The sequence below is a fragment of the Etheostoma spectabile genome, chromosome 15 (genome assembly GCF_008692095.1).
Source record: "Etheostoma spectabile isolate EspeVRDwgs_2016 chromosome 15, UIUC_Espe_1.0, whole genome shotgun sequence".
NCBI lineage: Eukaryota > Metazoa > Chordata > Actinopteri > Perciformes > Percidae > Etheostoma > Etheostoma spectabile.
The window spans coordinates 88507-106417 of NC_045747.1; the positions used below are offsets into that span (position 1 = coordinate 88507).

At 42.2% G+C, this 17911-nt stretch overlaps 1 protein-coding gene and 2 long non-coding RNA genes across 3 annotated transcripts in view; 2 read left to right on the forward strand and 1 right to left on the reverse strand.

The window, feature by feature from the left end:
- Positions 1 to 4357, forward strand: part of LOC116703645 (uncharacterized) — a 21026-nt gene extending 16669 nt beyond the window's left edge. Inside the window, exon 4 of the long non-coding RNA XR_004335477.1 lies at positions 4180 to 4357. This is a non-coding gene — a long non-coding RNA (uncharacterized LOC116703645). The remainder of the gene's footprint in view (positions 1 to 4179) is intronic.
- LOC116703639 (MAGUK p55 subfamily member 2) overlaps positions 1 to 17911 on the reverse strand; it is a 99225-nt gene that overhangs the window by 68637 nt on the left and 12677 nt on the right. The window contains exons 2-6 of the mRNA XM_032538498.1: positions 4534 to 4582; positions 2630 to 2730; positions 2007 to 2162; positions 1192 to 1356; positions 817 to 924 (exon numbers count right to left, since the gene is read on the reverse strand). Coding sequence (XP_032394389.1) covers positions 817 to 924; positions 1192 to 1356; positions 2007 to 2162; positions 2630 to 2730; positions 4534 to 4564 — 561 coding nt within the window. The 5' untranslated portion in view covers positions 4565 to 4582. The remainder of the gene's footprint in view (positions 1 to 816; positions 925 to 1191; positions 1357 to 2006; positions 2163 to 2629; positions 2731 to 4533; positions 4583 to 17911) is intronic.
- The window catches only part of LOC116703646 (uncharacterized), a 17985-nt gene continuing 7447 nt past the window's right edge, over positions 7374 to 17911 (forward strand). Inside the window, exons 1-2 of the long non-coding RNA XR_004335478.1 lie at positions 7374 to 7447; positions 8710 to 8714. This is a non-coding gene — a long non-coding RNA (uncharacterized LOC116703646). The remainder of the gene's footprint in view (positions 7448 to 8709; positions 8715 to 17911) is intronic.

A 17911-nucleotide genomic window follows, 5' to 3' on the forward strand; every position in this document is an offset into this window, starting at 1 on the left:
TCCTCTGCACGTTCATCACTGTCTGGTTTGGATCTGCCACCAAAAAGGACAAGAGCAGACTACAACGGACAGTTAGCACTGCAGAAAGGATCATCGGTGCCAACCTGCCCTCCGTCCATGACTTATACACATCCAGAGTCAGGAAACGGGCAGGAACCATCACTGCAGACCCTTCTCACCCCAGACACAATCTGTTCCAGCTTCTGCCCTCTGGTAGGCGCTACAGAGCACTGTACGCCAAAACCAACAGATTCAGGAACAGTTTCTACCCACAGGCCATCTCTCTGATGAACAGCTGACTTCTGACTCACAGTGTCAGGTTCAATTCTGGCCAATAACCCAGTAACACTGTCTCTACAGCATCTGTTTACTGGTTCCACTGTTATTCCATTTATTTAGTATTTATTCATCATTCTCATATCTCACATGTTTTCCATTATTTATTCATCATTCTCATTTCCTATTTCAGAACTGTTCATAATGTTCATACTGTTCATATTGTAATATAATAACTTAATACTATTTATCCCAGTACCCTTTGCAATGTTCCACATTTAAATAATTTTTATTGGTCTCTTCATTGCACTCATCTCTCTACATTGTTTCTGTTTAGAGTATGTATATATTAGTGTGTCTATATTAGTGTGTATATATTGTTTGTTGGGTTGTTTGTTTTGAATGTGTAAGCACATTGTGAGCAACTATGTTCCAAAGAAAAATCCTCGTATGTGTCTTCATACCTGGTCAATAAAGCTGATTCTGAAAAAGACTGGAAGGGGTCTGTAAAGGTCATACCTAGTTAATGGTCTTTCTTACCTCTTTGATTATGTCTCCCACGTGCAGCAGTCCTTGCTGGTCTATCATTCCTCCATGGAGGATGCGGGCTATGATCAACTCACCACCCTCTACTTTAAATGTCACACCCTGCAAAATAATTAATGCAGGCTATATTTTATATCAACAATAATGATACAATAAGCACCTACTGTTGCACAACATTCAATAAAGAAGAACTGGTGCTCAGTTTTTCTTTTTGAAAAAGAATTATGAATATTTTTACTGCATCTTTGAATTACTGATTAAATGCTACTATAACAAACAGTAGGAGTGCTTGGAGCAGAAACGTAAAAACCTACATTAAAACCTATACGACTCAGCTGTGTCAAGTGTTTATACTTTAAGGTTACCTACCAGGTTCTCTCCTGCCACTTTTCGTATGCCCACCATGCGGATTGCATCTGGTGGAACATTTTGTTTGTTGCCATCCTCCTGCTCATTATCCACAAAATCACATGGGCTAGAGGGCGGGCTATCGCATGCCTGGGACGCCACTGAATCATGAGTTTCTAGCAGAGACTGACAAACCAAAAAGGAAGAAATTCAACGTAAGACATTTCACAATATCTCACAGTATTAGGGCTGGGGATGATATGCATTTGTCTCAATTTGATTATTTCTCGATCGGTGCCAATCCAATTTGTATTGCGATTTTCCTTCATTGTGATTCTGGAAGTATTTTGCAATTGTCTTTTCCTCTTTAACAAAAAAAAAAAGAATAATACACTAGTAGAGACAATTTAAAAAAAATGTTTACTAAAAAGAATGCACATCACGTCAGTCAGTCTGACATTTTTTTCATTTGTAGAGAAGAAGTACGAGTAATACTACATGTATTTTCTGCATTTTCTGCTTTGCTTTGGTTTAGTGGAAACAGATATGATGTAGTCAGCAGTACCATATCAACAGGAAATATTTAAGTGAATCATTGGTGAAAAAACTAATAATTGTCACACAAAAAAAAACAAATTAAAAAAAACCAACACAATACGTAAAATTTTCGGGGTTTTTTCACCACTAAACACCACCATTTGCTTGTTTTAACCACGTGATAAGAAAAGAGTCTGATCTTTAAAAAAATAAAAAATGTATATATATATTATTATCAGATTTAGCAAAACAACACAGAACATACTATAGTTTTACATATATTAGCGTGTGTTCTACACCTTGAAGTGAGGCTGTGTGAGTATGCGGGTGAGCTCAGCTGCGGTGTCGGAGTGGTGTGTGAAGGGGTCCAGGTCACTGAGGATCTCTTGCAGGAGCTCCACATTGTTCTCCCTCACTGGCGAAGGACGCGGCTCCTTGAGGCTCTCCTCTTGCTCCTAACAAACAAAGACACACATATGGTATATAAGGCTCCGTGTCTAATCTCATTATAAAGAGAAACAATGGCCGGACCACGACAAGAATGGTAGAGTCCCAATGTGTCAATCCTCATGGTCATTAAAAAGGTATACACATATGATGGCTAAGACAACACAATTTCTATGTAAATTATTGTCTTCTTTTTTCCCTTGTATTTTCTACGTTTTGTTGTTGATGTTTTTGTAAAAGCCTGACCAAGGACAGGGACTGCAAATTAGCCGAGGCTAGACATCCCATAATGCAATGGACATAGGTATTGTCCCTGATAAATAAACAATCAAAATAAAATACATAGAATTGGATACACATAAACACAACAATATAAAAGGGATGTGTCTTTACAACTTATGTGCACAACCACATGCCGGTAAGTCTATTTAAATTAATAGTGATGTAATTAAAAGTGTTTATGTGTGTACCACACCAGAGGGCTCTCCATGATGCCTTTGAGGTAGATGAGGTCCAGGTCATTGGCCGTAGTGGAGCTGGTAGTGGTGTCACTCATAGCGTCCAACACCTGGGGGACTATCCAAAAACACACAACAACACACAAACACACACCCACACCACCACACACACACACACACACACACACACACCCACACAACACACACACACACACACACACACACACACACACACACACAACACACACACACACTGTGTTCAGTAAAACTGTGAATTTCTCAACACTTCACAATTTACATCTTTCAAGTCATAAACTAGTAGAACTGTGGTATGTGAAAAGCCTTTTATATCATTATTATTTATATTAACATATCCCAATAGTGTTAGTTAAGAACAGTAAAGTTGTACGTTGGGTTTGAAAGTTTAGGCACCCAGGTAAAAATGTGTATTAATGTGCATAAAGAAGACAAGATGGAAAAATCTCCAAAAGGCATCAAATGACAGATTAGACATTTGTATATGTCACAAAAAGTTAGATTTTATTTCCATCGTTTACACTTAAAAAATTACAAAACAAAAAAATGGCGTGATACAAAGGTCTAATCTGTCTTTTGATGCCTTTTGGAGATTTTTTTTATCTTTTCTTTATGCACATTAATACAAATTTTTAGCTGGGGTGCCCAAACTTTCGAGCCCCACTGTATGTGATTAAAGCCTATTCTACAGTACGTTATTCTTGTGGCAAAAGGTTTATTTGTGCAATCCGGGTGTGAACTTAAGTTGGTTTCAACCCTTTGTTTACAATGTCCCTAGGTTGAATGTGTAGGGGGAATAGGAGGAGGGAATCAGTGTGCACGTCTGTCTGCCACTGTCTTTTTGGATGCCACCACTGGATGAAAACAAAATTATTGAGAACAGTTTAGGCCACGGGTAAAGTTGAATCTATGTAATAAATCTAATAACAGTATCTCAGATTTTTCGTATTCTGTTGCTAGATACTTTTGAGATGGCAAAAAAGAAAGTATCCTGCTAAAATGCTATTATTACAGTCCAAATGATATTAAGTGTTAAGTATTAAGTTCCCCCTCAATCATCGTCAAAGAGCTACATCTGCAGCTGCTATTACAGGGCTGTTTTCAACAATTCTGAAAACAGTTTTCTCTACTTTACTTACAGAAAACATTTCTTTTTTTTAAAGATTATTTTTTTGGGCATTTTAGGCCTTTAATTTGACAGGACAGTTTTAAGATATGAAAGGGGAGAGAGAGGGGGAGTGACATGCAGCAAAGGGCCGCAGGCTGGATTCGAACCCGGGCCGGCTGCGTCGAGGAGTAAACCTCTATACATGAGCACCCGCTCTACCAACTGAGCTATCTGGGTGCCCCAGAAAACATTTCTTACTTTTACTTAGGGTCAGAAATTCTTATACTTGCTTTTAGACTAGGGCTGGTCGACTTTGGAAAAATATCTTGATCACGATTATTTTGGTCAATGTTGAAATCACGATTATTTAAACACAATTATTTGTTGACTTCTGGAAAGATGTTCCAATTATTGACCTTAAAGAGTTAAACAAATGAATAGTGAAAACACCTAGAACTGTGAAATTACCCTTACTACTTTTCCCATTTGAACTTTGTTGTCATTCAGAATACAAGACAAAATAAGAGTTCACTTGCCAAAGGTAATGTGCAAAATAATTGATTATTTCGTTTTTGTGATCGTTAGGACCCAAAATGGTAATCGTGATAACATTTTGTTAATTTGAATAATTGCACAGCACTATTGTACACATTGAATAATTCTTTTGAAAATTGAATGTGAAGGTGTGGGTGTGGGGAGGGGGAATGGTGGCATGAACAAAGAAAACGTAGTCAAATGGTTTTAGGCGTCAATGAAGAGGGAGATGTCTGGTCTCACCAGGCTCTGTCCTGGTTGAGGCCACAGGCATGGTAGAACTTCAGTCAATCTGAGAGAGAGAGAGAGAGAGAGAGAGAGAGAGAGAGAGAGAGAGAGAGAGAGACACGAAACGTAGCCAGTACCGCCCTGTGAGTTCCACACTAACTAGCACCGTACAGCCCTGTGATACTAACCAGACACTCATAGCACCCTAGAGCCCTGTGAGCTAAAAGACACTAACTAGCCACCTAGAGCCCTGTGAGCTAACAGCACTAACTAGCACCCTAGAGCCCTGTTAGCTACACACTAACTTACACCTTACAGCCTGTGACGAACAGACACTAACTAGTCCCTAGAGCCCTGTGAGCTAAAGACACTAACTAGCATCCTACAGCCCTGTGAGCTACAGACACTACTAGCACCCTACAGCCCGTGAGCTAAACCGACACTAACTAGCACCCTAGAGCCCTGTGAACTAAAAGACACTAACTAGCACCCTAGAGCCCTGTTAGCTAACACACTAACTACACCCTACAGTCCTGTGAGCGAACAGACACTAACTAGTACCCTAGACCCTGGTGAGCTAAAACACTAACTAGCACCCCTACGCCCGTGAGCTAACCTACAAACTAGCACCCTACAGCCCTGTGAGCTAACAGACACTAACTAGCACCCTAGAGCCCTGTGACTAACGGACCTACTAGCCCCCTAGAGCCCTGTGAGCTAACAGACACTAACTAGCAAGCAACCTAGAGCCTGTGAGCTAACAGACACTAACTAGCACCCTAGAGCATGGTAGCTAAACAGAACACTACTACACCCTAGAGCCCTGTAACTAAAAGACACTAACTAGCACCCTAGCCCCTGTGAGCTAACAGACACTAACTAGCACCCTAAGCCCTGTGACGCTAAAAGACCTAACTAGCACCCCTAGAGCCCTGTGGACTAACAACACTAACTAGCACCCTAAAGCCTGTGAGCTAACAGACACTCACTAGCACCCTAAGCCTCTGTGAGCTAAAAGACACTCAGTAGCACCCTAGAGCCCTGTGAGCTAACAGACACTACTAGCACCCTAGAGCCCTGTGAGCTAACAGACACTACTAGCACCCTAAGCCTGTGAGCTAACAGACACTCACTAGCACCCTACAGCCCTGTGAGCTAACAGACACTCATTAGCACCCTGTGCCCTGTAGATAACAGACACTAACTAGCACCCTACAGTCCTGTGAGCTAACACCTAACTAGCACCCTAGAGCCCTGTGAGCTAACAGACACTAACTAGCACCCTAGAGCCCTGTGAGATAACAGACACTAACTAGCACCCTACAGCCCTGTGAGCTAACAGAAACTAACTAGCACCCTAGAGCCCTGTGAGATAACAGACACTAACTAGCACCCTAGAGCCCTGTGAGCTAACAGACACTAACTAGCACCCTAGAGCCCTGTGAACTAACAGACACTCACTAGCACCATAGAGCCCTGGGAGCTGCAGCCCTAAGATTTACTATCTCAAAGGGGTTTCCAACCCTGCTTGCTGTCATTCACTCGCATGTAATCAGTGAAAAAGATTGATAATGGTGGGTGGAATATGTAAGTCCCATTTTTCAGATAACAGGATTTACATGTTGTCATTCCTCCATCCTCTTCTCCTCTTTACATTTTTACATTTTCACGTCTTTAAAGATTTTCTTTTTACCTCATCTTCTCTTCCACTCTTCCTGTTATTGCTGAGGTGTTGCATAATGCCTACTCTAGCATACACGTGTGTGTGTGTGTGTGTGTGTGTGTGTGTGTGTGTGTGTGTGTGTGTGTGTGTGTGTGTGTGTGTGTGTGTGTGTGTGTGTGTGTGTGGTGTGTGTGTGTGTCAAAGCAAAACCGATGGTTTCCATGGCAGCTGCGAGCTGAGCAGCAGTATTGCCAGATAGATAGATAGCGTTAAAGCTGTAGAAGGGAAGGGTTTGCCTTTCTTTAAACCAATCACAATCGTCTTGGCCAGTGTTAAGTACATTCTTACCTTCTGTAGTTTTTGAGTAGGCTATGGTTCTAGTATTCTAATCTCTCCTATTTATTATTTCTTGTAAAGTCTGATATTTTGCTGCTGTAGCATTCAAATGTCTCTATTTAGGATCAGTTAAGTCTAATTAATCTAATCTAATCTAACATGGACGCAGCCACGGGGACTCTGCAAAATAGTCCTCGGAAGGAACTTGTTTTGTGTTTGGCTTTAGTCCGGAACTTGAACCCCCGAAAAAAGAAAACGGCACATACAATAATAAATGAAGTTAACTGTTAACACAACATTAACGTGAGCTATTGCCATTTTCAGCGTGTAGCTCGCTAGCTCCAACTTTGTTATGTTTACCTAAAGCAAAAAGTTTTGAGCAACGGCAACACACAGAGAGTAGCATTTGACTATTCTACAATGTGTATCCACATTATCTCTCTCTCTCTCTCTCCTCTCTCCTCTCTCTCTCTCTCTCTCTCCGCTCTCTCCTCTCTCTCTATCTCTCTCTCTCTCTCTCCTCTCTAGATGACTGAAGTTCTACCATGCCTGTGGCCTCAACCAGGACGAGCCTGGTGAGACCAGACATCTCCCTCTCATTGACGCCTAAAACCATTTGACTACGTTTTCTTTGTTCATGCCACCATTCCCCCTCCCCACCCCACACCTTCACTTCAATTTTCAAAAGAATTATTCAATGTGTACAATATTGCTGTGCATTATTCAAATTAACAAATGTTATCACGATTACACATTTGGGTCCTAACGATCACAAAAACGAAATAATCAATTATTTTGCACATTACCTTGGCAAGTGAACCTCTTATTTGTCTTGTATTCTGAATGACAACAAAGTTCAAATGGGAAAAGTAGTAAGGGTAATTTCACAGTTCTAGGTGTTTTCACTATTCATTTGTTTAACTCTTTAAGGTCAATAATTGGAACATCTTTCCAGAAGTCAACAAATAATTGTGTTTAAATAATCGTGTATTTCAACATTGACCAAAATAATCGTGATCAAGATATTTTTCCAAAGTCGACCAGCCCTAGTCTAAGCAAGTATAAGAATTTCTGACCCTAAGTAAAAGTAAGAAATGTTTTCTGGGGCACCAGATAGCTCAGTTGGTTAGAGCGGGTGCTCATGTATAGAGTTACTCCTCGACGCAGCCGGCCCGGTTCGAATCCAGCCTGCGGCCCTTTGCTGCTTCACTCCCCCTCTCTCTCCCTTCATATCTTAAACTGTCCTGTCAAATTAAAGCCTAAATGCCCAAAAAATAATCTTTAAAAAAAGAAATGTTTTCGTAAGTAAAGTAGAGAAAACTGTTTTCAGAACTGTGTTGAAAACAGCCCTGTAATAGCAGCTCAGATGTAGCTCTTTGACGTATGATTGAGGGGGAACTTAATTACTTAACCTAATATCATTTGGACTGTAAAAATGCATTTTAGCAGGATACTTTCTTTTTTGCCATCTCAAAAGTATCTAGCAACAGAATACGAAAAATCTGGAGATACTGTTATTAGATTTTTACATATATAACTTACCCGTGGCCCGAACTGTTCTCAATAATTTTGTTTTCATCCAGTGGTGGCATCCAAAAGACTGGCAGACAGACGTGCACACCTGATTCCCTCCTCCTATTCCCCCTACACATTCAACCTAGGACATGTAAACAACGGGTTGAAACCACTAAGTTCACACGCCGATTGCACAAATAAACCTTTTGCCACAAGAATAACGGCTGTAGATAGGCTTATCACATACAGTGGGCTCGATGAAGTTGGGCACCCCAGCTAAAATTTGTATTCATGGCATAAAGAAAAGATAAAAAAATCTCCAAAAAGCATCAAAGACAGATTCAGACCTTTGTATCACGCCATTTTTTTGTTTGGTAATTTTTTAAGTGTAACGAGGAATAAAATCTAACTTTTGTTACATATACAATGTCTATCTGTCTTATGCCTTTTGGAGATTTTTCCTCTTGTCTTCTTTGCACATTATACACATTTTTACCTGGGTGCCTAACTTTCAAACCCACGTACACGATTTACTGTTGCTTTAACTTAACACTATGGGATATGTTAATATATAATAATGATATAAAAGGCTTTTCACATACAACAGTTCTACTAGTTATGACTTGAAAGATGAAATTGTGAAGTGTTGAGAAATTCACAGTTTAACCTGAACACAGTGTGTGTGTGTGTGTGTGTGTGTGTGTGTGTGTGTGTGTGTGTGTGTGTGGTGTGTGTGTGTGTGTGTGTGTGTGTGTGTGTGTGTGTGTGTGTGTGTGTGTGTGTGATAGTCCCCCAGGTTTGGACGCTATGAGTGACACCACTACCGCTCCACTACGCCATGACTGGACCTCATCTACCTCAAAGGCATCATGGAGAGCCCTCTGGTGTGGTACCACACATAAACACTTTTAATACATCACTATAATTTAAATAGACTTACCGGCATGTGGTTGTCAACTAAGTTGTAAAGACACATCCCTTTTATATTGTGTGTTTATGTGTATCCAATTCTATGGTATTTTATTTTGATTGTTTATTTATCAGGACATCCCTATGTCCTTGCACTTATGGGATGTCTAGCCTCGCTAATTTGCAGTCCTGTCCTTGGTCAGGCTTTTACAAAACATCAACAAAACGTAGACATACAAGGGAAAAAAGAAACAATAATTTACATAGAATTGTGTTGTCTTAGCCATCATATGTGTATACCTTTTTAATGACCATGAGGATTGACACATTGGGACTTCTACATTCTTGTCGTGGTCCGCCATTGTTTCTCTTTATATGAGATTAGACACGGAGCCGTATATACCATATGTGTGTCTTTTGTTGTTAGGAGCAAGAGGAAGCCTCAAGGAGCCGCGTCCTTCGCCAGTGAGGGAGAACAATGTGAGCTCCTGCAAGAGATCCTCATGCCTGGACCCCTTCACACACCACTCCGACACCGCAGCTGGAGCTCACCCCATACTCACACAGCCTCACTTCAAGGTGTAGAACACACGCTAATATATTAAAACTATAGTATGTTCTGTGTTGTTTTGCTAATCTGATAATATTATATATCTAATATTATAGTATAAGATATTTTCATTTTTTATTTTTTTAAAGATCAGACTCTTTTCTTATCACGTGGTTAAAACAAGCCAAATGGTGGGTTTTAGTGGTGAAAACCCCGAAAATTTTACGTATTGTGTTGGTTTTTTTAATTTGTTTTTTTTGTGTGACAATTATTAGTTTTTTCACCAATGATTCACTTATATTTCCTGTTGATATGGTACTGCTGACTACATCATATCTGTTTCCACTACACCAAAGCAAGCAAAATGCAGAAAATACATGTAGTATTACTCGTCTTCTTTCTCTACAAATGAAAAAAATGTCAGCACTGACTGACGTGATGTGCATTCTTTTAGTAAATTTTTTTTAATTGTCTCTACTAGTGTATTATTCTTTTTTTTTTTTGTTAAAGAGAAAGACAATTGCAAAATCTTCCAGAATCACAATGAGGAAATCGCACTACAAATTGATTGGCACCCGTCGAGAAATATCAAATTGAGACAAATGCATATCAATCCCCAGCCCTAATACTGTGAGATTTTTGTGAAAGTTCTTACGTGAATTTCTTCCTTTTTGGTTTGTCAGTCTCTGCTAGAAACTCATGAGTTCAGTGGCGTCCCAGCATGCGATAGCCCGCCCTCTACCCCATGTGATTTGTGTGATAATGAGCAGGAGGATGGCACAACAAATTTCCACCAATGCAATCCGCATGGTGGGCATACGAAAATGGCAGGAGAGAACCTGGGTAGGTACCTTAAAGTATAACACTTGACACGCTGAGTCCCAGTTAATAGGTTTTAATGTAGGTTTTAACGTTTTTCTGCTTCCAAGCACTCCCTACTGTTTTTAAGTACATTAATCAGTAATATCAAGATGCAGTAAAATTTCATAATTTCGTTTTCAAAGAAAACTGAGCCACCAGTTCTTCTTTATTGTGTTGTGCAACAGTAGGTGCTTATGTATCATTATTGTTGATGATAAAATCAGGCCTGCATGTATCTAATTTGCAGGTGTGTGACATTTAAAGTGAGGTGGTTCGAGTTGATCATGCCGCCCGCATCCTGCCTGGTAGGATAGATAGACCAGCAAGGACTGCTGCTCACGTGGGAAGACATAATCAAGAGGTAGAAAAGACCATTACCTAGGTATGACCTTTACAGACCCCTTCCAGTCCCTTTTTTCAGAATCAGCTTGTTATTGACCAGGTAATGAAACAACACTACAGGATTTTTTCAGTTTGGAACATAGTTTGTTTCTCACCAAGGTGCCTTACCGATTCCAAACAAACAACCCAACAAACATATATACCACAATATAGCTCCCTAATATATACATACTCTAAACAGAAACAATGTAAGGAGCTTGTGCAATGAAAGACCAATAAAAATTATCTTAAATGTGGAACTTGCAAAGGGTACTGGGATGAACTAGTATTCGATTATAGTACCCTATGAACATATGAACCATTATGAACAGTTCTGAAGGGAATGATGATGATGATAATCATGGAAACCATGTGATATAGGAGAATGAATTGACTAAACTAACTAAATGATAACAATTGGAACACATAAACAGATGCGTAAGACAGTGTTTGGGGTTTATGTGGCCCCAGCAATTGACCCTGACCACTGGAGTCAGAAGTCAGCTGTTCTAGCAGAGAGTGCCTTGTGGGTCAAAACTGTTCCTGAATCTGTTGTGTTTGCGTACAGTGCTCTGTAGCGCTACAGAGTGCAGTAAGCTGGAACAGCATTGTGTCTGGGTGAAGGGTCTGCATGTGAGATTCCTGCCCGTTTCCTGACTCTGGATGTGTATATCCTGGACGGACGAGGCAGGTTGGCACCGATGATCCTTTCCTGCAGTGCTAACTGTCCGTTTGTAGTCGCTCTTGTCCCTTTTTAGGTGGCAGATCCCAACCCAACAGTTGATGAACGTGCAGAGGACAGACTTGGCGCTGGGCTGTGTCAAAGTGGATCGCCTCCTGAGTCAGGTTTTGAGCTTCCTAAGCTGGCCCAGAAGTACATCCCTGCTGGGCCTTTTTGATGATGGTGACTGTGTTTGGGCTCCAACTTCAGGTCCGGATATAGTGAGTCCCATACACTGAAGCATTCCACAGCAAGACACAGGGCTGCTTAGTATGGTGATGTGGGGAAGAGGTGGTGGTGGTCCTCTTCCTGAGTCCACAATCATCATCCACAGTCCTTGAGCGTGTTAAGCTCAAGACTGTGGGCAGTGGGGAGAAGCACACACCCTGGGGGGGCGCAGTTCTAATAGTCCGTGGTGCCTGGATGTGATGATTCCCCACCCTCACCTGCTGACCCTGCATTCAGGAGTTTGTGGATCCACTGATCAGTGCGGGCTGCACAGTGAGCTGGAAGGTTGTGGGCTGAGATGTCCGGGTATGCATGGTGTTTGAAACGCTCGAGCTGAAGACAACAAACAGGATCCTTGCATAGCCCCGGGAGAGTCGAGGTTGTTGCAGGATTGTATTGCGTCCCAAGTTGTAGCTGCATCATCCACAACCTGTTTGACCCTGTAGGCAAACTACAAGTGGGCCAGCAAGGGCTGTGCATGTCCTTCAGGGTGAGCAACACCAGCTCTTCAAAGGACTTTCATGACTACAGGATGTCGGCCTGTGCTACAGGCCTGTAGTCTATTTAGTCCGGGAGTGGGTTATTTTGGGACTAGGATGATCGTGGGAGCGTGACAGCAGAAGGAACTGCAGATAGCTCCAGCGATATGTTAAAGATCTGAGTGAAGATGGGGGGCCACTGTCCTGCACAGATTTTCATGCAGCATGTTGACACACCGTCTGGTCCCAATGAGTCTTTCTGGTCTTCTTGCCTCTGGAAAGCTGGCCGCCATCCACTTCACCAGAACGTGCAGTGCAGTTGAGGTCATAGGGTGGGGAGTATTGCACTGAAGTGTGGATTGGTGTGGGGTGAGGGTTGGACTGGCCTTTTCAAACCTACACGTGAGCTGTTGTCAACTTGTGCAGCCAGTTTGTTGAACACAGTGTTGGGGATGGTCCCCTCCGTAGTTGTAGTGAGAGTCCTTCAGGCCTCTCCACAATGAACCGAGGATCGTTGTTTTGAAAAGCTTTTTCCTCCCAGCTTTTTAGCATAGCTCCTATTAGCTGCTTTGACTCTTTGGTCCCATGTTTTCCTGACTGGTTTATACAGGACCCTGGTCACCACTTCTCAGGCCTCCCCTTTTTGACTGATGGACTGCCTGAGTCTTGCCGTGAACACAGGGTTTTTGGTTGGTTATGGTGTGAGAAGGATTTGTCGGCACCACCATTTCCTCACAAAAGCTGAGGAGATGTTCACAGTGTCGGTTAGTTCGTCCAGATCATGGCTGCAGCCTCAGAAACACCCAATCATAACAGTCCCAATAAGGCCTGTAAATCCAGCTTTGACCTTTGTTGGTCCATCTTTTCACCCTCTGTTTTACTATGGATGCCTTAAAAAATTCCAGTAGTTTCCTCTGTGACGTGCCTTTGAAACCCTTGGTTTGATCTCCTCAAAACCTCTAGTTACCCCTGTCCACCATGCTCATCAGGGTTTACCCAGGTTGCTTGTGTTTGTTTGAGGTTTAACCTTCCTTTATTACTTGGCTTCGCGATTTGCAAGGTCGTTTAGATCAGAGTAGACCTAGGGTCAATTTTCCAAGGTGAATTGCTTTACTAACCCTGGGTTTTGCTACAACCGGGGAGGATAAGGATTATTGTGATTGGTTTGTGGAAATGAGTGGCAGGGGGCAGTCAAGGTAGCATGGGGCATTCACAGGGTGCCGCACACTGTTTGAAAAAACATCCATCCTTATCCACCTCCAGTATCTTTGTTGCTTATCCAGTTATCGGGTTCCGCGGGGAAGCACCCAGCCGGTGCCCCAAACTTCCCTCCCGCCACTAAAGCTCTAGCCACATACACCATCGTTCGACCGGGTATCCCGAAGCGTCCCAGTCCCAGTGAGATATAATCCCACCACCCAGCCTCCTCCCTGCTGAAGTGCCTGGACACCTCCCATGAGGGGGGCCAGAAGGCATGCCTTACCAATGTCCGCCAAACCACCTCAACTGGCTCCTTAAAGAAGGTTTCATATTTGGGGGAGAAATTAGGAGATTGATATGATGAGAGATGATTTTCGCCTGAGCTAAATTAAGCTACTGCCACAATGCTGGTTACTTAGCCAGCAAAAGCAGTGGAATGTGAAAATTGGCTTGTGACACGGGCAACTATCCCTGGCTGGTCAAAAGACACACGGTCATGTGGTGTCCTTGTCTGATTTACAGTGGGAGTACCTCAGCGCTCTGTCCTAGGTCCCTCTAGTTCACGGTTCTTTTGGCTGCACCAAACTCTTGCAATACCTTGTAACCTTTCCTTGACAAACTCGTCCCCATGCCTTACAGTGCTGGCAAAGTGGCTTGTAGGTCAATTTTCAATTAATTTTTTAAAGTACATTCAGTAACAACGTAGGGGCATTATCATCATAGACCGTTCCAAAGGTAGCCACACATACAGAATTTACAAGGACCCAACAGTTTCTAGTGTTTTCTTCCAGGCAAGCAACAGTGCAAAGTGTGAGGAAAAACTTCTCCTTGAGGCAGAAAACCTCGGACAGACCCAGGCTGCTTGGTAGTGCGGTGGTCTACGGGCCGGTTGGGGTTTGAATAAAGTGGAAATAGAAAATAGCAAAAATAGTATTTGTAGCAGTTATTTGTAGGTAGTTCATGGCATAGCAAGGGCCCTGTTGGGCATTACAAGGCACGCAGGACGTGGCACGGCACACAGAGTGGAGCCAGATGATATGGCTGCAGAACGTTGTAGCGGGACCATGCGGACAGCTTGCTACCATGATTTTGGAGGCCTCTCTGACAGAGTTGGAACATGCTGGGAAAATAAACAAAGGTCTCTGGGGAGTGACTCCCCAAGCTAGTTTAGTAACGCAGTTCTGGACATGGATTGCACAGTACAAGGAAAGATAAAAGATAGAGAGAGAGGAGCGCTCAGTGTTGTCAAAGGAAGTCCCCACGTTCTAAAACTTATCAGCCAGACTAAGAGACAGGTTAAAGAGAGGAGCCTGGTCAGCTAAACTCTCCCCCAACCTGATTGGGCTGTAGCAAGTCGCTCCTCTAGTTTATTCTTGTTCAGAGTATGAGTATAATCTGACACTATGGACACGAGAGCAGGGGCCGGGTTTCGAACGCTGCGACTCCTCAACTCCCTAAACAATATTCATTCTATACCCTAACTATAACTTTATCCAAAAGGAAAAGTCTTAAGCTACTCTTAAATATGGAGACGGTGTCTGCCTCCCTAACCCCAACGGAACCTGGTTTTCCACGAGAGAGCCTGATAGCTGACCCTCTGTCTCCCGTTCTACTTTTAAGAGACCCAGGAACCACCAAGAACCCTGCTGTCCTGGGAGCGTAGTGTCTCTTGTAGGTTTGTTAAGGTACGATGACTCTTTACATAAGAGGTCCTGACCATGAAGAGCTTGTGGTAGGTGGAGAAGAAGGATTTTAAATTATATTCTAAATGATTTTGGTGGGAGGGACCCCATGCAGAGAAGCTAAAACAGGAAGTGTTGGTCTCCTTTTCCTGGTTCCCCTGTCAAACACTCTGCACATTCTGTCGCTACCGATTCTTTTAGTGCTTTTTCGAGCGCCTGTAATAAAGAATTCAAGTAGTCCACCTAGATAAGTACATGCATGGACTAGTTTTTCTTTAATCATTTTTTAGACAGGATATCCTGTGTTTTAATCTTGGGAAAATTTGTGTCTACAACTAAGTCCTTTTCTTGATGAGCAGGGTTGATCAGAAGGTTTTCATCTGGATTTAAAACCCTACACAGCACGGGAGGTCAGCACTGGTTGAAGGTCTGCATGACATCCTCTTGGCATGCAGTTCCGGAATAATGGTAATCCTTGGTCCTGTGGACTTCCAGCTTGCCTTTGGATACTGTAGACCACAGCATTTTAATCTCAAGTTACAGCCAAGTAGGCCTCTGGCACTGTCCGGGAGTTGTTAGGAATCCTACCTGTCTGACAGAACATTCATGTTTCAAATGGCTTGGTTTGAAGCCCCATGCTGGCTCCACTGTCATGTGGTGTTCCCCAGGGTTCAACTTTTAGTCCCCCCTTTGCTTTTTTCATTGTAATCTGCTGTCCTTTGGGGCTATGCGTACAAAAAACATGTAGTCTTTCCATTGTATGCAGACGACTGCCAGATTTATGTACCCTAAAACGACATTGACACCTGGTTCTATTACACCCTCTTTTCAGCATGTCCGTGAGGATATTAAAGCATGGATTCGGCTTAACTTTTGTAATTTAATGAAAAGAAAACAGAGGTGGATAATGTTTGGACCTGGTGGCTCATATGGAGATCCCCTACTGAGCTGGGCCCCTCTAGCCTCACTATCTTAAACCAACAGTAATACAGTCTTGGTTTAGATTGGACAGTGATTTTAACACTGGAACAGCCAATCACGCCAGTCCAAATTAAGTTTTTTTCACTCTGAGGAGTTGGTAAAGGGAAACCATTTCCTTCCATGCAGCAGTTAGAAACCGTAATCCCTGCTTCATTTCTTTACGGCTGATCTGTATTCCCTGTATTTTTGGACTCAGTTAAATCCTACTTCGCCCGTCTGCATCTAGTCCATAACGCTGCTGCACGGTTTTTGACTGGAACCCGGAAGAGAGACCACATCATCCCTCCTGGCTTCACTTACTTGCTGCTGTGCATTTTAGAGTCCATTTAAATACCTCTTGATTACTTTTTAAACTTTAACCGGTCCTTGCCCCGTCTTACATTTATCAGCTACTCAACCGCACCTCCCTCTCCCGGTCACTCGGTCGGCTGACCAGTTTGCTCCTGGTCGTCCCCGATCCAAGCTGAGCTTAGAGGGACAGGGCCTTTCCTGTTGCTCCTAAGTTATGGAATGCTTACCTTTGACCATTCGGCAGGCTCCCATACCGATTTTTTAAAACTCTTTTTACACTCTTTCTACACTTTTGGCTTTCAACCCAAACCAAGACGTGATCTTATCTGTTTTATATAGTGTTATTGGTTAGATCGTCACCCCCAGTTATTATTTTTATGATTTTGTGATTGTTATTTTTATCTGTGTTTGCTCCTTCTGTACAGCCTTTGGTTCAGCTACTGCTGATGTGAAAGCGCTTTTAAATAAGGTGATATGATGAATGATGATGATGATGATTTTAGCGACTGATCCCCCGCTGGATCTGTCCCCGGAATGTCCCCGTTTTCACTGGGACTGAAAGACCTGAATTGACATGAAAGAAAGAAAAACTGAAAAACTAGCGATGTCACACCCCACCCAATACGCAGCCTCAGGCAGCCAGACCCACGTGCTCAGATAGGGTTTTAGAAGCCGTGTTTTTACGAAGCTAAATCACTGATATTTAATGGAGTTGGGTGGGTTGTCGCGAACGCATTTTCGCGGACTTTTATGTTTTAAAAATGATCTTAAACTTTAACAAAAGGTCGACCTCTTAAGAAATCCCTTCCCTAATGTTGTCAGACCTTAGACATATTAATCTCGTCTGTCACCGCAACGAGCACTTTTATGAACGTAATCAACTGGACAATTATCCTATTCAACTTACACGTAGCTTGTTATGCCGACTGGAGCGATCTGGTTAATATCATGTCCAATGAAAATAGTGTCTCATTGTTTTTTCTTGTATCTGATTCTCAATGAAGAACAAGCTTGAGCAATAAAGCAAAAGCTGTCCGTAGTTCAGTAAACATTACACATTATGAACTATTGAGACTTTCCTATCTTGAATATTAAGACTTTCTTCTTGAAATATTAGACTATTAGACTTTATCTGGAATATTGGAACTTTCTAGCTGAAATTTAGGACTATTAGGACTTTCTCTTGACATATTAGAGACTTTCTAGCTTGAAATATTAGGACTATTGGACCTTTTCTATTTGACATAGACGACTTTCTCATTTCAAATATTAGAACTTTTTTATCTTGAAATATTAGGGACTTTCTATCTTGAAGTATTATATTTTTTTATCTTGAAAATCTTAGGACTTTCTATCTGAAACATTCCCCTCTGAGGTGGAGTGGAGAGGAAGGTAGGCGCAGGTTGGGTCTAGGTCAGCCCGTGGGGGGGTGGGGGAGCTTAGCACCCTAATGATACAGTTTTAGGTCTCGTGCCTTGTTTTAGGTTTACAAAAGTCCAAACATTACTTTTTTTGGAGTTAAATACACTTTTTAGCTGACATTGTCCCCTGGGTTTTGTCTGAGAAATCTGGTCCCCCTTACTGTAATGGGTCAAA